At 33.6% G+C, this 22,759-nt stretch overlaps 1 protein-coding gene across 1 annotated transcript in view; it reads right to left on the bottom strand.

The window, feature by feature from the left end:
• Positions 1 to 22,759, bottom strand: part of Slc30a9 (solute carrier family 30 member 9) — an 85,240-nt gene that overhangs the window by 3,328 nt on the left and 59,153 nt on the right. The window contains 8 exon segments of the mRNA XM_015481752.2: positions 7,107 to 7,220; positions 9,985 to 10,221; positions 13,885 to 13,919; positions 13,922 to 13,939; positions 16,274 to 16,381; positions 16,831 to 16,902; positions 17,918 to 17,957; positions 20,832 to 20,967. Of these exon segments, the coding sequence (XP_015337238.1) occupies positions 7,107 to 7,220; positions 9,985 to 10,221; positions 13,885 to 13,919; positions 13,922 to 13,939; positions 16,274 to 16,381; positions 16,831 to 16,902; positions 17,918 to 17,957; positions 20,832 to 20,967 (760 nt within the window).

Genomic DNA, 22,759 nt, shown 5'->3' with positions numbered 1-22,759 from the left:
CCTGGGGGTAATTTCTTCTTGGATCCTAGGGTGAGAGTGGTCAGGGCTACCCAAACACAGAGAACAGTTTTGTTCTCAATTTTTTTTTTTTTTTACCTAACACTATTCCGTCTCCAGAACTTCTTAAATAGAATAAAAATTTTTTATTTTTTTCTCTTAAAAAAAAAGAAACCCTTACCTATCCCAGTATGACATCAAATATTTAGCTGTTCTTGAGAAATATGGTATTATTCTATTTAAAATCACTGTGATAAAAAATCTTATCTCAAGGAAAAGAACCCCAAGGTTAATTTTCTCTAATTTTTAAAATAGGTTTCAGATAGAAAACTAACAACATTTGTAAAAAAAATATGTGCACAATGCAAAATGTATGCACACACATTTGCTGAATTTGCATAAAAGAAAAAGTATTAATATCCTGAAAATTCAATGTTTACTTTATAACAAGACATCACGGGCATAGTAGAACTGGTATTTGTTACACAGAACTAACGAATCAATAATTAGTGCCCCACTTAAAATTTTCTTTTATTCAATAAATACTTTTGGAACTACTATGTCTCACATACTGCTCAATGTGAACTGGACCATTTTACTGATCACAGACAGATTTTATTTCAACAACTCATACAGAGATAAAAACCAAATCATGTGATTTTATTTGCAATGCTGTAGGCTGAAGTCAAGAAAATGCCGTTAGGAGAATGCAACTAGAAGAGCACAGATAAAGAGCAGAGTATTTAACTGAAACATTACTTAAAGGAATTTACAAATGTTATGGCAGTCTCCCACTGAATTAATTCCAATGGAATTGTTTCATCTCCCTTGCAGGAAAAAAAAATCATTTCAAATATAAAAAACTTCATGAAGGGATGGGAAGACAGGTCAACCCACACACTAAAACACAAAGGTAGAACAAAAGGAAAAAAATTAAAACAGATGGTTCAAAAAACTTCAAAATAATATTTTACAAATTGATACTTTTTACAATTTTATAAAAATTTTGTAACTTCCACTTTATAGTATCAGAATTTATAATTAGATTTTATTATTTTTAATATCTTTATATAAAATTAGGCAAGTTCTAGAATTTAAAAAATTTTTTTAGTATTAAGTGTACACAAAATCTTTTATTTATATGTGGTGCTGAGGAACGAACCCAGTACCTCATGGATGCCAGGCAAATGCTCTACCACTGAGCCATAACCCCAGCCCCAAGTTCTAGAATTTTAAGCCAAAAATATCACCTATTCTAAAACTCATTGAAATTACTCAAGAGATGGCTAATGGCTATGCAGAATTATAGTATTAAAAAGAAGTATTCCTAAAGTTCAAACACTGAGCTTCAGTTGTCCCCTTTCCATGGAGTCAAAACAAGGAAAGTAACTATTAATTAGTAACTTGTTAATTATTCAATAACATTAAGTAATTCAACAGTAATTACAAACTAAAATTAGAAGAACACCATGAGGGGGGTGGGGATGTGGCTCAAGCGGTAGCGCGCTCGCCTGGCATGCGTGCAGCCCGGGTTCGATCCTCAGCACCACATACAAACAAAGATGTTGTGTCTGCCGAAAACTAAAAAATAAATATTAAAAAATTCTCTCTCTCTCTCTCTCTCTCTCTTTAAAAAAAAAAAGAACACCATGAGATATTTAAAAATGAGGGACTATCCAATATATAAAATTTTAGTTTTTGAAAGAAAATCAGTTTATTTTCACGAGTACAAAGAATTCTATTCATGTACTCCTTTTTTTTTTTTTTGGTTTGGGACTGCAACTGTGAAGAACTTCCCTCTGACTTAAGATAATCATGCTGTGTTATCTTAGTCAAAGATGGTTCCACGTTCGAACATGCAGGTTAAACTTAGCTCTTTGACTTGAAAGACTTATATAATTCAAATACACTAGTAAAGATTTAATAGTATTTAATTAAACAACAAAGTTAGCTAAACAAATAATAATCTTTATCTTGCTATGATTAAGAGTAAATAACACCTGAGAATGAACAATTTGTAATTATTCTTAAATCTGACTTTTGATTTATTGTTTTAAAGTATAACAAAGATTTAGTTCATTATTTTCCTTGCCAGGTAACTAAAACTGAATAACAAAGTGTTATTCTTTCTTGTGTTACCCTGCTCAACATAATCATCACCTCACATTGAACAATAATGCTTGGACCTTGAAAACAATGGTTCTCAAGGTCCAAGCATTATTGGGAGTCATGAGACCTTTGCAGGGGCACTCTAAAGTTAAAACTTTTCATAGTAAATAATACATAACTAAGATGCTGCTATTTCCTATGATGGCATAAAAACAATGGTGGGTAAAACCACTGGCACCTTTGCACAGTTCAAGGCAAATGGAACTGTATTAGTTGTTAATGTGTTCCTTTACTGCTACATACTCAAGGGGAAAAAAACCCACTTTCACTTTAAAATACCCCTCATAAACTAGTAAAATGTGTCAATTTTATTAAACCTCACTAGACAGTCCACTTTTAAAAATACTGTGATACAGGGCTGGGGTTGTGACTCAGTGGTAGAGTGCTTGCCTCACATGTGTGTGAGGCACTGGGTTCAGTCCTCAGCACATTAAAAAAATTTTAAAAAATACTGTGATAAAATGGAGAAGTATATTTCATCAAAGGAAACAATAAATAATGTGAAGAGAGTGACCACAGAATGGGAGAACATATTTACTACATGCACATCAGATACAGCACTGATCTCCAGGATATATAAAGAACTCAAAAACCTTAACACCAAAAAAATAAATAACTCAATCAATAAATGGGCTAAAGAACTGAACAGACACTTCTCAGAAGATATACAACCAATCAACAAATATATGAAAAAATGTTCAACTTCTCTAGTTATTACAGAAATGCAAATCAAAATTACTCTAAGATTTCATCTCACTCCAGTCAGAGTAACAATTATCAAGAATACAAGCAACAATAAGTGTTGGCGAGGATGTGGAGAAAAAGGTACACTCATACATTGCTGGTGGCACTGCAAATTGGTGCAATCACTATAGAAAGCAGTATGGAGATTTCTTAGAAGACTAGGAATGGAACTACCATTTGAACCAGCTATCCCACTTCTCAGTCTATACCCAAAGGACTTAAAATCAGCATACTATAGTGACACAGCCACATCAATGTTCATAGCAGCTCAATTCACAATAGGTAAACTGTGGAACCAACCTTTTTTTTTTTTAAATTTTTATTGTTGGTTGTTCAAAACATTACATAGTTCTTGATAGATCATATTTCACACTTTGATTCAAGTGGGTTATGAACTCCCATTTTTACCCCGTATACAGATTGCAGAATCACATCAGTTACACATCCATTGATTTAAATGAATGGATTAAGAAACTGTGGCACATAATTACAATGGAATATTACTGAGCATTTAAAGAGAATAAAATTATGGCATTTGCAGGATGGAACTGGGAGAATATCATGCTAAGTGATGTAAGCCAATCCCAAAAAACAAAGGCTGAATGTTCTCTCTGATAAGTGAATGCTGATTTATAATGTGGGGGGAAAGCAGTGTGGGGAGAATGGAGGAACTTTGATTGGGCAAAGGGGAGGGAGGGAAAGGGATGGTGGAATGAGGTGAACATCATTACCCTAAGTACATGTATGACTGCACATGTGGTATGACTCTTACATCACATACAACCAGAAAAATGAAAAGCTGTGTTCCATTTGTGTACAATGAATCAAAATGCATTCTGTTATCATGTATAACTAATTAGAACAACAACAAAAAAGCAGTCTACTACTCCTGGGATTTTATTCATTAGCATCTCAGAAAGACTGCCTGTGTATGTACACATGTATATTTTTGTGCACATGAAATTGTAAGTGGGGAAAGTGCAGAGAAGACATTCCTAACACCTCAAAAGGTACTCATACACTTCATTTGTATATGAGGCTGATTATTTATTAACAGATTTAAGCCCAAAATGAGCAAAAAAAAAAAATTGAGAAGTATAAAGCCCTATATCATACTGAGGTACAATATCACAAGAAAGTACTCCTGTGATTTATTCAGTTGTGAGCTGAATAAACTGATTTTTAAAAAATAACGTGAACACCATTCAAAGGATCTGCATAAGTCAGTATACCAATTTATGTTATAGAATCATGCACAGGTAAAAGATATATTCAGAATACAAAGACAAACTGATAGATATTAGCATAGCATAGCAATGCATACTAGAGAATTAATCTTACCTAAAAAAAGAACTGTTTTTTTTTTCCCTTTCAATCATTGGGAGGTGGTTTCTAAACCCATGAAATGTCCTAAGAGTGTCTTTGTTTATCTAGAGAGTGTTGGCCACTTTGTAGTCTAACTATGAGACTTATGACAAGGAGTTTTGGTCCCACAGTTATCTACTACTTCTGGTAGTGTAGGAGTCAAAGGGTTTACTCAAGCAGTCAACCATGGTCCCCAATGAAACCTATAGACATCAAGTCTCAGATGAGCTTCCCTAGTTGGCAACACCCCATGCTACCATCACATTCCATTGCCAGGAAAGTAATGTCCATGACTCAACAGGAAAGGGACAACTGAAGCTCCAACTTTTGGAACTTTCCTGGATCTCTATCCTATGTCCTTCTTCCCTTGCCTAATTTTATATGTATTCTTTCCCTACATTAAACCCTAACAATGGGGATGTGGATGTAAATCAGGGATAGAGTGTTTGCCAAGCATACGACAGGCCATGGATTCTATCCCTAGTACAACTACTACCACCATCACCACCACAACGAACCCCATAACTATGAGAATTACACCATTCAATGAGTTCTGGGAGTCCTTTAAGTGAATTATCAGACCTTTGGGTAGTCCTGGCACTCTCAAAACTCACAATTGGAATTTGGAAGCAAGGGCAGTCTTTTTTTTTTTTTTTAAAGAGAGAGTGAGAGAGGGAGAGAGAAAGAATTTTAATATTTTTATTTTTTTAGTTATCGGCGGACACAACATCTTTGTTTGTATGTGGTGCTGAGGATCGAACCCGGGCCGCACGCACGCCAGGCGAGCGTGCTACCGCTTGAGCCACATCCCAGCCCCAAGGGCAGTCTTTATAGAAAGTGTCCCCTAACTGCACAAGTAACTTGTGAGAAGTTCACTGATAAGGTTTCAGATTCCTTACTGGCTGCCAGATTTGGATATAGCATCAAAAGATAATATTCAAATTGTGTTAAGAGACTGTAAGAATATTCCTCCCTTTTCTTCATGTTCTTCAACAAAAATAAATCACTACACATTAAATGCAGAGGCAGATACGGAACTCTATCTTATACTGGTAGGTACAAGGGAGTTTTTTAAAAAATGTAAAATAATATCACTCCTTTAACTATTTTTCTTCCCATTTTGGAAAAATTATTTTTCATTAAAATATTATATATAGTAACATATGCTTATGTAGAAAGGAATGGATAAATATTATTAAATTTCTCAGCTTTATGTGTGATTTGAAAATATCAGTAACTATAACTCAAACAAATAAAAGATATTGGATTCTCAATAATTTTTAAGAATAAAAAGACAAGAACTATGTAATGTTTTGAACAACCAACAATTAGAAAAAAAAAAAAAAGAATAAAAAGAGTCCTAAGACCAAAATATTTGAGAAATGCTCATTTAAAAACTCCAAAAATTATATCAGGTAAGTTTGTGAACTATAATGCCAACAATATTAACAAAGTCTTCTTTACTATTAATGTAATCATTTATCTAAATTCACAAAGATAGTAAAGCAGAGTAGTTTTTTTTCCCTTCAAATTTTTAACAAAACTAAAGAATGGTCAACATCAACTGAAGAATGCACTGCCTTCACCAACTATATTATATATTAAAGGTCATTTACAAGTGTTTATGCACTGTGAACAAACAGAACTCAAATGTCAATAAATGGCAATTTAAGAACAGAGACATTTTTAAAGGCAACCTGATCAGATAGTTCAGCAACACAACTAAAATCTCCAAATTAATACAAATAAACATCAAAAAAATCAGGTGGACTAAAATCAAGGTGTCTGTATATTTTTAAAATTTTTTTTAATTGTAGATGGAAACAATACCTTTATTTTATTTTTTATGAAGTGCTGAGGCTCGAACCCAGTGCCTCACACATGCTAGGCACACATGCTCTACCACTGAGCCACAACCTCAACCCCTATATGTGTAAATTTTTGTTTTGTTTTGTTTTTTGGTGGTGCTGGGGATTGAACCCAGGGTCTTGGGCATGTGAGGCAAGCACCCTATCAATTGAGTTATATCCCTAGTCCCGCCTAAATGTGTATTTTTAAGGTCATATTTTATTTGTTTTAACTTTTGATCACATTCAAAAGTTTCCCTTTTATCTTTCTTTAGGAACTTTCAAAATGCTTATTTAAAAAGAAACAAAAAACCGGGCTAGGGATATAGCTCAGTTGGTAGAGTGCTTGCCTTGCATGTACAAGACCCTGGGTTTGATACCCAGCACCAAAAAAAAAAAGAAAGAAAGAAAGAAAGAAAAAGAAACAAACAATTTTGCTATTTTAGAAACTAACCAAACAGAACAGTCGTTAGAAATACAGTATTTGGAACTGAATAACAGGTTCAAATCGTAATTCCCCTACTTCCTCAGGTCAGTTATCCAATTTGTCTAACCTAATCATTTTGCCTATAAATAGCTAACCATTATGGGGTTTCTGGGAGTTTAAGAGTGTGCATGTGATATATCTAGCCCAGAGTGAATACTCAAAAAATAGTTGCCATTATCAATATAATATTTTTTAATATTTATTTTTTAGTTATAGGTAGACACAATGTCTTTATTTTACTTTATGTGGTGCTGAGGGTCAAACCCAGTGTCTCATGCATGCTAGGCGAGCACTCTACCTCTGAACCACAACCTTCAGCCCTCAATACAATACTTTTTTTATGTTTATTTTTTAGTTATAGGTGAACACAATATCTTTATTTTGTTTCTGAGAATCGAACCCAGTGCTTCACGCATGCTAGGCGAGCATGCTACCACTTGAGCCACATCCCCAGCCCCCTCAATACGATATTTTTATAATGAATGTATATATCTTACTTTCAGTTCCTTCTCAAGTCTATCTACTTCAGCTCCTAACGTATCAATAATATTTTCTCCATGTTTAAGCATAAAGGTCTCTAGCTCTTCAGGAGTTTTCACTTCTTGAATTTCCTGTAAAGAAAATAAAAGCAGAAAAACAAAATAAAATTTAAAAAAATCACAGTGGTACACTGATAATTCCTTTTAGAAATTTATGACAAACACTGATAAGTTAAATAAAAAGTTTAAAAAACTTTAGGATACAGGCAATGGATCACCTATTTCCCAAGAAACTCAGTTCAAGAAGATTGAGTACAATGCTACACAGAGGTAGCTCTATAAAATACTAAAGAGCTAAAAAATATAAAAGAGTATTCACAAATCAGGGTTAAGACAATTTCTACCTCAGTTCTTTAAATAAACAACTCCAATTAGACTCAAGACCTAAGGATGGAAGTCCATAAACGTTTTAGAAGAAGAGAGTATTTTTGTGAAAATGGGATAATGAAGGCTTCATCATACAAGATAAAAAGCACAAAGGAAAAGAGTACTATAATAGCTGGGCGCAGTGGCACACTCCTGTAATCCTAGCAGCTCAGGAGGCTGAGGCACGAGGATGGTGAGTTAAAGACAGACTTAGCAAAAGTGAAGTGCCAAGCAACTCAGTGAAACCATGTCTCTAAAATACAAAAAACAGGTGGGAGGGAAAGGGAGGGAGAAGGGGAATTGCACGGAAGACTGAAGGAGACCCTCATGGGTTCACAAAATACATATACGATGGTGTGAGGGGGAAGGGAAGAAAAAAAAAAAGAGAGAGAGAGATAAGTGTCACAGTAGAATGGGTAGAGAATAGTGATGGGAGGGAAGGGGAGGGGGGATAGGGAAGGCAGCAGAATACAACTGACACTAGGATTGCTGTACGTATAAACATGGATGTGTAAACAATGTGATCCTGCAATTTGTACACGTGGAAAAATGAGAATTCATACCCTATTTGAATCAAATGTATGATATGTCAAGATCATTGTATTGTCTTAAGCAACTAATAAAAAAAGAAAAAAAATACAAAAAATAGGGCTGGGATGTGGCTCAGTGGTCAAGTGGCCCTGAGTTCAAACCCTGATAGCCTCCCTCCTAGAATGTACAAACTCCTAGAATGTACAAACAAACTGAAGAAAGATAATTCTGTCAATATAATCTAGTAAGAATGTGAAGCAACAGAAATGTTGGTATGCTGATGGTGGGAATCGAATCGACATACTTTGGAGAAAAATTTGGCAATACCTTTGGAAGTTGAAGACAAGAATGTATGCTCAGTGGCCCTCACCTATTTTAAACCTAGCTATCTATATACTAGCCTAAAGAAATTTAAGCATATATAAAGTACAAAGCATGTATGAGAATGCCATCATGGAATTTTTAAAAATAATTTAACACTGAAAAGAATATAATGCCTATCGACTGCAGATAGGACACATAAATTGCAGCATATTCATATAGCATATTATATAACAATATGCTGTTAAGCAAATTTTAGAGATACACATACAATATGAAATCATTTTAAACATCCAAAATGTTGCTTTATATTATGCTAAAACATGCTGACAAATATAAAAATTTGAATGGAAATGGTAGGTACCAAATTCATCATAATAATTAATTCTAGGAATGAAGGAAGGAGAATGCGATTTAGGAAGAGAAACCGGCTTGAGCTGTTTTTGTAATGCTTTATTCTGTTTTTAAGATCTTAAGCTAACAGTACAGGTTGAGCCCCCCAGTCCAAAAATCCAAAATGCTTTGACATTTTAAGTGATGACAAAAAGGCAATTCAGATTTTCACATTAGGGATGTTTGATCCAAGTCTATGCAAATGATCTTAAAAACAAACAAACAAAAAACAACTCTAAAATATGAAACATTTCTGAAATCTGAAATATTTGAGATGGGACACTCAACCCATATAGCAAAATATTAACAACTGACAAAGGCACGTGGTGATAATCTACACTGTTCATTATATTCTGTAAATTATCTTTTAAACTACAGCAGTCCCCTTTTTGCAGTGATAATTTCAAGATCCCAGGAGATACATAAAACTATATAATTATACACACACACACACACACACACACACCCCTAAGATAAAGTTCAATTTATAAATTAGGCACAGTAAAAGAGTAACAACAAAAATTAACAATGAAATAGAACAACTGTAACAACATACTGTAATAAAAATTATGTGAATGTGGCCCCCTCCTTCCTTCTCAACTGCCAAAGTGGGGGTGGGCAGCATGGATAGCAAGGATATGCTGGATATAGAGACGATTCATGTCCGAGGAGGAGAGCACAAGATTTCATCACTTCTCAGAAAAGCAATTTAATGTTTATGAACGGTTTATTTCTGTTATTTTTCCACTTAATATTTTTGAATCATGATTGACTATGGGTAACTGAAGCATGGAAAGCAAAATTCAAATAAAAGTGGGAGGAGACTGCTTAATATAAAGAAAAAAGCACACATTCTGGAGTTTGAGAGATCTAAATTCATAAACAAGACTCTTAAACTTCAGGCAAGTTAGTTAATCTGTCTTAATTTATCTATACTTTAAAATGAAAATGTTATTTCTTTACCTCTCAGGGTTAAGAGTAAATGAGATAAAACAGCTAAAATGCCTGGCATATAGCAAGCATGAATAACTTCAAAAGTCTGCTCTTCTATTGTCTCCTCCAACCTACTCTATAGTAAATAAAAGGCTCTCTGTCAAATTTTGGAATCTAAGATGTTGACAGCTTAAGTGAGTTTAAGATCAATAACAGAAAAAGTTTTATTTACTTAGAATTTAAGTTTTCTAAGCATAGGATATATAAGAAAATTACAGACACATAAACTTACTTGTAGCATTTGGTCAAAATCTTGTTTTTCCAAATATGATCTTGTAACAACTCGTCCATCAAAATCTACTTCTGCCTTAAATCTTACTTTACCTAATCCCAGATCTGTGGCTTTAACATCATGAATTGCCCTGCAATCAATAACAATGCATACAAATTTATATACATATACACATATATACTCTAATGGCAAAAAGTCTAGAATTCTTGATTTTTTCCTAACCATAATGAATAAGGACTAAGATAGCTTCAGAGAATTCACCACTAAGTATCATTTACTATCACTTACTAAATTTCACTAGATGTTTAGTTTTTTTGTGCATACAATGGTACAAATATAACAAATATTATTTTATTATTCCATACATGTAAGTTGTAAAGCTCATGTATTAAGAACACTAACTCTAAATTGTTTTTCTAAAATGTTGCTGTTATCTAACCTTTTGTCCCATATATTCATTTAGTCATTTCCTTAATACCATTTACAAAAAATGTGTTGCTGATAATGGTGTCATAGAAAGCACACTAATTACTTTTCTGCCTGTATGTGGGATGCAGGGGATCTAAACCAGGATGTTGTATATACTAGGCAAGTGTTCTACTGCTGAGGTACACTCCAGCCCTACCAATAACTTTTATATTCACAAACTTCTTTAATAGTCTTTGTACAACTCTGAGAAAAATTCTTAGAATGGGCTCCTGATAACTGCACATAGGATTGATGAGGGGACTAATGAGCTAACACACATATATAATATGCTTAATATAGTACTAAACATAAGGTAGGCATTTAATAAATGACTTTTATAAAATAGGTAAGGTGATAGCTTCATTTTATAGACGACGAAACAGTTCCAGAGGGGCATAAGTGACTTGCTCAAGGTAAGTCAACTAGTAACTAATAGAATAGGACTCCCTAACACTTTAGCTCTTTAGATATCCAAGCCTGGAGTCCTTATATTACACCATCTGCCTCTCAGAAAGTAAAGTGGATGCTCACGTATAACTACTTTTCATTCCTCCTGCCCTAACCCTTAAGAATTAAATCTTTCCTAGAAAACAGTTGAGAAATTTTCTTCTTTCAATTGTGATCCCATAATATCTTTTCTTCACCGGTTATATAAGAAATAACAAAACACTGTGAATGTTGAGAACACAGAGATGTACTAGAGAAGAAGCTTAAGTGAGACTATAAGCACTTTGCACTTCACACTAATTTCTGAATGATCTTGAGCAAGTTATTGTGTCCAAAATTTTTTTATCCAAATAAATAAAGAAGCTGTATTTATCAACTATCTAGGGTAAAATAAGGATAAATAATTTATAAAGTTATATAATCTCAGGTTAAAAATAAAACTTGTCCAGACTGGTTGGAAGTAATATGTAATTTATTCATTTATTTCAAAGGCACATCTACTTCAGTCCTCACAAAGTATTAATACATTTCGTTATTTAATTAAAACTTAAGTAGTAGCTAGTAAATATATTCTGATTCCGCCCCCACCCCCATGTTGTTGTTGTTGTCCTTTTTTTTTCCTCTTAGTGCTAGGAATTGAACCCAGGGGGTAACTCTACATCCCCATCCTCTCCTCTTAAATTTCGGAGACAGAGTCTTGCTAAAGTTGCTAGTCTTGAACTTGTGACTCACCTGTCTCAGCTTCCTGAGTCATTGGTATTACAAGCATGCATCAAAGCACCCAACACATTTCTCATGTTCTTATATATAATTCCAGATGGGAAAGTTGGGCAGGTATTTCTGAGATGCTCCCCAATGACAGAACCCCACCTCCTGTATCCTGTGTGATCCCCCTCTCCTTGAATATGGGTTATACCTAGTGGTTTGCTTCGAACAAAGAGAATATGGCAAAGTGATGAGATGTCATTTCCAACAATTAACTAATCTGTGACTTTTTTTCTTGTTCATATTCAATTCCTACTGCCTTATCAGTCTGCATGCAGTGCTTAAGCAAGCTGCCATGTTGGGGAGGTCCATGTGGCAAAGAACTCAATCTTGCCAACAATTGTAAGTTAAATATGCTTAGAAGTAGCTCCTTCTCTAGGACATGACACTTTGATTATAGTCTGAAAAAGTCTGAAGTAGAGAACCCAAAAAAGCAGGGCCTGAATTCCTGACTCATAGAAACAGATAATAAAGGTTATTTAAACCATTAAGTTTTGAGCTAATTTGTCACACAGCAAAGTAACTACTATACTGTTTTAAAAATTACATGAATTTTCTGGATTACTTTTATTTTCTCAAATAATTTAATCCACAGGTTTTCATTCTTGCAGAAATTTTCAGATTGGCCAATCTTTCAGTTTATAGTCTTTTAGACATTAATTGTAAATAATATATGAAAAATATAAATGCATACATGTCAAACAATAGGGCACCAAAGTAAATGAAACAAAAAAAGAAATGAAGGAAAAAACAAACAATTCAACAATAATAGCTAGAGACTTCAAGGCCCTACTTCTAATGGATAGAACAAATCAGGAAGACCAACAGGAAAACTAAAGTCTTGAACACTATAAACCAAATAAACCTAACAAACATCTATATATTCATTTTTCAAGTGCACATAGAATATGATCCAAGATAGAATATATATAGGTCATAAAATAAGCCTCAGTAAACTTAAAAGGACAGAAATACTATGAAGTATATTCTCTGATGACAACTGAATGAAATTAGAAATCAGTAATAGATAATTTGGGAAACTCACACATACTTAGAAATTAAAAATACATTCCTAAATAGCACCCCCAAACAAAATAAAAACAAAAAGGAAAAGCAGTATGTTGAAGATTACAGCACCTGCCATGCTAATAGTAGCACTGTTCACAACAGTCAAGATATGGAATCAACTTAGGCATCAATCAATGGTTATACAAAGAAAATGTGGTATGTATACATAGTAGAATATAAGTAAAATAAGCACACTCAGAAAAACCCACATGTTCTCACTTGTATAAGGAAACTAAAAAGGTCGATCTTATAGAAACACAGTAGTGATTACTAAATGCTGAGAATTAGGGAGGGTTGGAGAGAGGATGACCAATTGGTACAGGGGTGTAGTTTGATACAAAATAATTTCAAATGTTATAACACAGTAGAGTATCTGTAATTGCCAACAATTAATTGTATACTTCAAAATAGCTAATAGGTGCAGTAGACACAGAAGGAAATATCATACTGTGTTCCATAAACATATATAATTCTTATGTGTCAATTAACAATAAAAATATAGCCAGGCACAATGGTGCATGCCTGGAATCCCAGCAGCTTGGCTGAGGCAGGAGGATTGTGAGTTCAAAGCCAGCTTCAGTAATGGTGAAACGCTAAGCAACTCAGTGAGACCCTGTCTCTAAATTTAGAAAAATACAAAATAGGGCTCGGGATATGGCTCAGTAGTTAAGTGCCCCTGAGTTCAGTCCCTAGTACCTAAAACAAACAAAACAAACAAACAAAAAAAACATATAGTAAGAAAAAATTCAATTTTAAAAAAGGGAAATAAGAAATTACTTTGAGATGAATCAAAACAATGCAACTTATCAAAATTTCTGGATACAGAGAAGCAGTGTTTAAAGGAAAATTTATATCTAGAAATGTCTATATTAAAAAAAGAAGTAACATCAAATTAAAAATTTAACCTACCATCTTAAGACACTGGGCAGGGGGATAACAAATTAAATCTGGTGGTACTGGAAATGGAAATGAGGGCTCAAGAATGTTAGGCAAATGCTATACTACTGAGCTATACCTCAAGCCCCCCAAATTAAGATTTTAAAGTTTTGGTTTTCCACTTCATTATGAAACCACACTGCTGCTAAATTTCACTAAAAAACACCATGAGAATTCTAATATTTCTTCTAATAAAGATTAAAATCCTTATTAGACCACGCCTAATAAGGTGCCCAGACCCAACGAACCTGGCTGTCATACAATGGATTGCCTAAATAAAGCATGTAAGAAATCAGTGAATTAACATTTTCTATTATTTCAATGACTTTAGAGAGCAAACGATCACAATTAATAAATAAAGGGATATAAAATTAATTCCCAATTCCTTTAGTCACCTCATTTAATGACTCCTAATAGTTTGACTAAACTACAAAATTGGAAACAGTACAACCTGCTTTATATTACCTAAGAGTGTTATGAGCTTAATTATTTAGGACCTGTTTCTTGTGTCTGGTCATTATATAGGTCAAGGTTCAGAGTATTTTCAGAAGACATACCATATACATAATAATATAATTAAGAGTCAATTTCTTTTAGATATATAGGTAGTACTCTAAAAAAACTGTTGTGGAATCAAAATCTGAAAGAAATAAAATCTTCTTGTGCCTCCTTCCTATCAAAATCCTGTGAAAAAATTAAGAACTACAGAATATGATATGGGTGATCTTATTCAACCAAGGATAATAATTAGCTAGTACCACAAAGTAGTGGTTCTCAAAGTTTGGTTCCTGTAACAGAGGTTATCAGTAACACTTGAGAATTTGATAGAAATAAAAATTCTCAGCTGTCATCCCAGATCTTCTGAATAAAAAATTCTAAAGGTGAGGTTCAGCATTTTGTGTCTCCCCAAGCCCTCCAATGTTTTGTTTTGTTGGCAGTATTGGAGATTGAACTCAATAGTGCTCTACCACTGAGCCATATCCCCAGCTCTTTTTTATTTTTTAAGACAGGGTTTCACTAAGTTGCTGAGGATGGCCTTGAACTTGCCATCCTCCTGCCTCAGTCTCCTGAGCTGCTGGGATTACATGCACCACAATGCCAAGCTACAGTTTAAATTTTTATAAAAATTTTACCTACATGGCTTTTATAATTATAAGTCTTTTTTATTCCAGAGAAAAAATGTCATCAAAATAATATTTAACTTTTAATGCTTGATAAAATATATTTATTTCACTAGAAATCTGAATTTATATACTAGTTTTATTAACATGTAGCCAAAATATAATATTTAAAAAATACACTCACTTATCTCTACTAAGTGTATAAAGCATAATCTATTGAGGGTTGTAGAACTCAAGATCAAATATGCTCTTTACAAATCCAAACTTAAATAATTTTTCACTAATAACTTATGTTCAAAAAAAAAAGACCCCAAACTATAGGTTGACCAGAAAAACAAAGGGATATAAAATCAACACTTTTAGAAATACTTCAGATCACAGTGAACATAAGAAAATGCTCCTTTAGTCTCAAAAGGTACATTCAAAATGAGAAAGAACAATTTGTATTTCAGACCTCTTCAAGAAACATTGCAGAACTGGAAGCCAATCACCTAAAATTATTTGCAAGAACAAAGGGGAAAGAATGGAAGAAGCTCCATTCCAAGAGAATTCCAACTCCACATATTAAGCCTTTCATACCAAATGGTTCTTTCATTTTAGAAAATAAAATAGTTTTTCTGACTTACCTGTATTGTACTGGCCCTTGAAAAGACCTAACTAGCTATCAAAATGAAGATGGAACCAACTTAGAATTAAGGAAATATAAAGGCAACAACACTTACTATTGGACTTAAGAACAGGAAAAGACAAGTGAACAAGAGCCACAATATCTATTTATTAGAATTACTGGCTTTTTTTTTTTTTTTAGTTCTCTCTCATACTATCTTAATAAACTTATAAAGTTACTAGGACAAATGTTATTTATACTTTTATAGGTAAAGTTATAGCCACAAGGGTTTAGAGTATTATAGAAATCTTCTACTAATACCTTTCCTTATTAATTTATTTTTTTGCTACTGGGAATGGAACCCAGGGATATTTAAGCACTGAGCCACATCCCTATTTTGAGATAGGGTGTCACAAAGTTGCTCAGGACCTAAGTTGCTGAGGCTGGCTTTGAATTTGTGATCCTTTTGCCTCGGCCTCCCAAGTCACTGGGATTATAGGAGTATGCCACCGCACTGGATTCCTTATTTTTATTTATTTATTTATTTATTTTTAGATGTAGATGGACACAACACTATGCTTTTATTTGTAGGTGGTGCTGAGGATCGAACCCAGGTCCCGCCCGTGCTAGGCGAGCGCTCTACCGCTGAGCCACAATCCCAATCCCAAGGATTCCTTATTTTTAAATTAGAGAAACTTGCAACTCAGAGAAACCTGAACACTTTTACTGCCCAAATATCTTACATAAATAATTGGTTAGCATGGAGTTAATATTTAACAATTAATTTAAAATTATTCAATGATATAAGGAAAAAATCCCGTATATTTGAGAAGTACGTAGTACAAATAAATATATCTGTAATTTAAGAAATATTTACCTGTTATAGAAGTAAGACCCATGCAAGTGGCTGCTATTGTCACTCCCAAGACTGCTGCAGTATCCTCCAATAATATAACATTTGTACTAGGATCACGACTTTCCATTACTTAATCATGAAGAAAGAGATAAGAAAATTTGTAAAAAATCTAACTTGTTACTATCAGAGGACATTTTAGTAAGCATCTATTTAAAATCAAACTATAAAGTAAGATAAAAAAGGTATGACAGACCATAATTTTAAAAATTCTGTTTAATATAAACATAATTTTTTGGCTTAAATGTCAACAATAAATGCCATATAAAGTCAAATTACTTTTTCAGGTTATGTAAACATATATAGAAATGCAATAGTTCACTTAAGTCAAATCCAAACAGAAAGTACCCATATGCTCCAAGTGCACATTTTTCCAAATGGCTGATTTATTCAGTAAGAGTCACATAGGGAAAACACTGAGATATATTTTATATCCATCTAAGTGGCACAAAGCAATAGCTTTAGATCATTTTAAGAAAATAAACAAGGAGACACTGATATCTGGCTTCTAAAACACATACCATATTTATAAAATGACATTCCTTTGGCCTGAGCACTCCTACGAAGTTCATTTACTGCAACAAGAAGTGTTGCTGAAAGAAAAGCACTCATATTAGCAAGGAAGAGGTTTCACACGTCCAAACTCTCAAAAGATAAATTAATAATAAGCACAGCACTTTAATGGCAGGGTTGGCAACAAGGAAAAGTTCTATATGAACTCATTATCAAGACTTCAATTAATCATTATAATAAAATGAATCTCATATTTCTAAACCATAATCATTAAATGAGTATAACAACAGACTTAATTTATTGCATAGCCATTATTTGGCAGGTACCACCTAAGCAGAGTCACTTTTTTGTTGTTGTTACTGGGGATTGAACTGATTGGCACCCATTCCCCAAGCCACATTCCCAGCCCTATTTTGTATTTTATTTAGAGACAAGGTCTCACTGAATTGCTTAGGGTCTTGCATTGCTGAGGCTGGCTTTGAACTCATGATCCTCATGCCTCAGCCTCCTGAGCCACTACGATTACAGGTGTGCACCACCACACCTGGCAACACAACACAGTCAGTTTTGATCCTCCCAGTCTTTTGAAGCAGGTGATATCATCACCATTTTATAGTCCATCAAAGATGAGGGGCCCCATAAGTACATACAAATATGATCTGTCAATTAAAAATTATATAATTTAAAAACCAGACAAAGGGAATGCCACACATACAAAATGACAATGCTTCAGGGGTATAACAGTGAATTAAAAAGTTTCATTCCGTATTAGCAGTTCTATGTCATAATACAATTATAGGTGTGTATTTCTGAAATTTTAAAAGCTGAGTGTTTAAAACTCTAGTATGATTATATTTTTATATTGTATTCCAATGTTTTGTGCATTATGCAGTACTAAAGAACAAAACACACTTTCCTCTTGATACATCCATTACAGGAACAACCACAGTACATTATATAAAGACTTCTTTACCTAAAAATAGACAAATCTTAGATTCCTATTCCACAGTTTTCTTTAATCAACAGAACTTAAACTATAGCAATGGAATGCTCAATATATATCACTGTACAGTGAGACTTTGTGATGGCACATACCTCCTTCAGATATCAATGATCCTGCTAAAATACAATATGCCTAGAAAATAAATATTAAAACATACATTCAGTATTTCACTCAAGAATCACAATTTTTCATGTATAAAGTCTGTCATATCTAAAACAGAAAAATTCAAATCCAAGCTAGATGGTAAGGATCTTTGACAGGAAACAATTCAAACAAGGGCAATGACAAACAAACACAAACACTGGAAATCTAGGGTTGTGGACCCTAGACACAGTTAAGATCCACACCCGTATTCAAATAACTTCTGGATTTTGTCTGAATGTCCAGTATGAAAAAACTCCTGTTTCAGAAAGGCAATTAGTTATAAAAAATAATCAATTATTTCTTTTGGTAGCAGTACTTCCTTGCAGTCCAGGACATACTTAAATTTTCTTAAAATTTTTAAATAAAATTTAAACCAAACACCTATAGAATTTTCAACATACCTTTCTAGACACCTACACTTTCCTGAAACAGAGGTTTTAAAAGTTTCAAACCTGGCCCCAAACCCTTATAATTCTGTTGTAAAAACTGGCATTTTCCAAAATTCAGAGACTTGATTGAGTATAAAGAAAATGATAGAATAAGAACTAGAACACAGGCCTCCCAGTGACAGATACAGGCTCTTTCCACTGAATCTGACTGACAACTTGAAATTAATTACTGCTACTATGATTAAAATAGTAGCTAAACTTCCTAATAACTCTTTTTAATCTTTTCACCTTTTGCTTGATTCGAGACATACTTATTACCCAATAAAATGAAAAAGCATATATCAGAGACAAAGATCTCAAAATAATTTCTAATAAACTGGTTTATGATATGTGGAACCTATTATTTATTTAACAAAGAGCCATAGTCTAATGCAACCCTGTTTGTTTACTCAGAGATACATAAGTTATTAGAAACTTAAAATTTATAAACAATTGAAAATTGATCTCATTAATCTCTAAGGATGTGCAAATTAGATATTAAGAGGCACTATATTAGGGCTGGGGTTGTGGCTCACTGATAGAGCGCTCGCCTAGCACATGCGAGGCCCTGGGTTCAATCCCTAGCACCACATAAAAAATAAAATAAATAAAGATATTGTGTCCGACTAAAAAATAAAAAAAGAGGCACTATATCTACAAAGTGGCCAAATCTTTGGAGGAGATATATGTTTGTTTACTTTCACTATATGAAATGTATAATTGTAAGAAACTGACCAATAAAAACTGTGGGAAACTAGTCAATAACATATAAATAAGCGTAGTTTAATAGGCTTGCTATTATATACCATGTTTAATAGGCTTGTTATTACATAGATAAGATGTTAAGTGGGACTCTATCTTAGTCTATGACCCAAAACAGAAAACAAAATTACAGTACCCCTACATTCTAGAATGAAGTACTGTTAGTACCTCCAGTCTTTGCACAGAAGATAGATCCAATCTGAGACCTCTATTCTCTAGACTACACCCAACCCCAGCTCTATACCCACTTGACTATTTAAGAAGAGCTGGAAGTTAAGGATATCAAAAGTCAAGATTTCTTCAGTGCAAGCAGTTGAGCTGTTGAGGTTGCTCAGAAAGCTTGATATGTGTTCCAGGAGTTTGGAGATAGCATGTCTGCAGCTCCCTTGAACAAGAAATCTCAAGGCAAGACTGTGTCAGCTGTGTCAGCGGAGTAGGCGATTATGTTTGGGGAAAAATTTGCACTCCCACAGAAGGCATGTTAAAAGATGTCTAGCTGGGTGCAGTGGCATATGCCTGTAATCCCAGCAATTCAGGAGGCTGAGGCAGGAGGATCACAGGTTCAAAGCCAGCCTCAGCAATTTAGTGAGACCCTGTCTTGAAATTAAAAAATAAAAAGGGCCATGGGTGAAGCTCAGTGGTAAAGTGCCCCAAAGTTCAATCCCCAATACAAAAAAAAAAAAAAAATGACTAAACATAAGGCCCAGATATATAGCCCTGAATAGGACTCTTTTGGAAAAAGATAAACTGTAACAAAGGTATTCTTGCCAAGTGCTGGGCAACCTCAAATAATGTCTGAGTTAGAGGAAGTGCTATGAAATTTGTGCTTGTCAGGGGAGCTAGTCAGAGCAGCCAAGCATTGTAATCTCCAGGAAATGTTCATGAAAGACAAAGAAAGCTTTAAACATCTACAAAGGCCAGGGGAAATCAAAGCAAAATAAAACTGTTGTGTCAGTACTTTTTTGTCTCCTATCACAACCTTGGAGCTGCCTTTAGGGAAGAGGAGAAAGGAAGGAGACAAAGGCAGGGCCATACAGAAGGTGACTGTCCTTCTATCTTTCCAATCCCTCAATGCAGGCAGGCTTCTTACTGAGAAAAGGAGATGCTTTAACTTTTAAATGCAGTTCCAATTTATGACTAGTAACATAAGAGTGGATATTTTAATTATTGACATGAGATTATTCTTAAAACTAAAAGAGAACAGAGGTGTGTTTGTTCTTCAACAGCAACTCAAAACAGAAGAAGCTAATAGAACTGCCAAAGATTCTAATCAACAAGGTCAGGCTTAAAAATTTTCCTTATGGGGCTGAGGTTGAGGCTTAGTAGTAGAGCACTTGCCTACTACATGTGAGGCACTAGGTTCGATTCTCAGCACACATATAAATAAATAAATAAATAAATAAATAAATAAAGTCCATCTATAACTAAAAAAAAGTTAAAAAAAAACTTTCCATATAGAGATCCTTCTGTTTAATATCACAAAATATTATATAGATTTAGATGTCTTACTCTAAAAAAAAACATAGCTATAGATACATTACCCTACATCACACAATCAAGAAGGTATGTTATTCCTGTTCTTTAATACCAATATGACAAAGGCATTCTACCGTGCTTAAGTCATTATGTCATATTACTTCAAAAATGAGGGAAGAAAAGAAAAGAGGATTACCCATAGAAGGGATTCCATTGGTTGAGGATGAAGCAATCCCATAACTCCATGGTACCAAGAGAGTCCTGCACCCATCATGAAAATACCAACACCACTAATTAGTGAAGAAATATAGCGCATGTTTGAAAATCCATACCTGAAAAATTAAAAGAATACAATTTGCAAAACTAAAAGTGATTTCCTTTCAAAACATGTGTTTAATAGTTTTTTTTAAAAAAATTCTTAGAACATCAAAATGTTAAAGTTTTATATTTAAACAAAATGTTAAGTGCCAAATACAAAACAGAAAAGCTAAATATAAAATGGGGAAAAAACCTGCAAGATCTTTGAAAGTAATATAAAAGTAAAGAGAATGTCATTTAAATTAGATATTTTCTAGTTCTTTTTCCATATAGTGTATTTTGATTTACTAGGACTTCTTTACTATTATGTTATCAAAATTAATTTTCAAAAAATACATTCAGTGGGGCTGGGGATGTGGCTCAAGTGGTAGTGCGCTGGCCTGGCATGCACGAGGCACTGGTGTTCGATCCTCAGCACCACATAAAAATAAAGATATTGTGACCACCTAAAACAAAAAAATAAACATTTAAAAAAATACATTCAGATGTTTAATGAATTGGATGACATTTAAATATCCTTGTAACAGAGCTTCTAATGGAATATTTTGGTCTTGTGATCAACCTGTGATTTATATTACCTGTAATTTGAGGCTCGAAACTAAACAGTTTGGTATATACAATTTATTGCTGCTTCTGAATAGTTTAGCAAACAGTAACTGTCAACTATTACTAGAACCAAGAGCTTCAGTTTTCTGGGTGGTTCTATGGCTAATTTCTTAAAATTGTAATTATTTTTCTAAGCATTTTGTTTAAAATGTACATTAATTTGTTTTAGTGTAAGTATCATACAAGGAAGTTAAAAATATATGAGAAAAACAATCACTTCTTCATAAGAATAATTCCTGGGAAGTTTACTCCCAAACCCAAATTCTACTGTACCCTTTTGGCATATGCAAATTCAAACAAGAATTTTCAATCAAAACTACTCTTTTTTTAAAAAAAGATTTAATTTTGCCATAGAAAAATTCCTCGTTTTACCAGTTTGATTTAGAAAAACTTACTTCCAAAGTTTCCTACAAAGCAATATAGTATATACATATTTATTTAAGTTAAAGTAAATTAGGATCTAAATTAAATGGCATAACTTTTTCCCCCCTTTGGTACTGGGGATTGAAGCCAGGGGTGCTTAACCACTAAGCCACATCCCCAGCTTTTTAAATATTTTATAGACACAGGGTCACAGTGGGTTGCTTAGGGCCTTACTAAGTTGTTGAGGCTGGTTTTGAACTTGAGATCCTTCTGCCTCAGCCTCCCAGCGACTGGGATTATAGACCTGCACCACCACACCTGGCTAAATGGCATAATTTCATTTCAGTTGTTTTCAAGAAATTTTAGGCTCTTATCGAAAAATTTATCATGTAGATCTGCACTGTCCAATGTGCTAAGTCACTAGCCACATGTGACTATTCAAATTTAAATTAAAACTAAATATAGATCAAAATTTAGTTATTCATTAGCACTGGACTCATTTCCAGTGCTCAATAATCACAAGTAGTGGACAGATAAAAAATAGTTTTATTACTGCAGAAAATTCTATTGGGCAGCACTAAAGTAAATAACTAAAAATAGCCTAAGAAGAAATTTTCACAACATAAAATTGAAAATTTTTACTTTCTGATTTTAAATATTTGGCATATAACAATGGTCAGGAAAAATTTTTTTTGGAGATAGTAAAATGCAATTTTACTATTAGCAGATTAGGGAACTAGTTGTTCTCTATATTAGATGATTGATTATTATAGTATATTCAAAATGTTATTATTTATAACAGGAGTGCTTTCTTTCAAGTAAGGAAAGGCATTTATA

The sequence above is a fragment of the Marmota marmota genome, unplaced genomic scaffold, assembly GCF_001458135.2.
Source record: "Marmota marmota marmota unplaced genomic scaffold, marMar, whole genome shotgun sequence".
NCBI classification, from domain to species: Eukaryota; Metazoa; Chordata; class Mammalia; order Rodentia; family Sciuridae; genus Marmota; species Marmota marmota.
The sequence above is the reverse complement of the archived record's forward strand: the minus strand, read 5'-3'. Positions and strand labels throughout refer to the sequence as shown.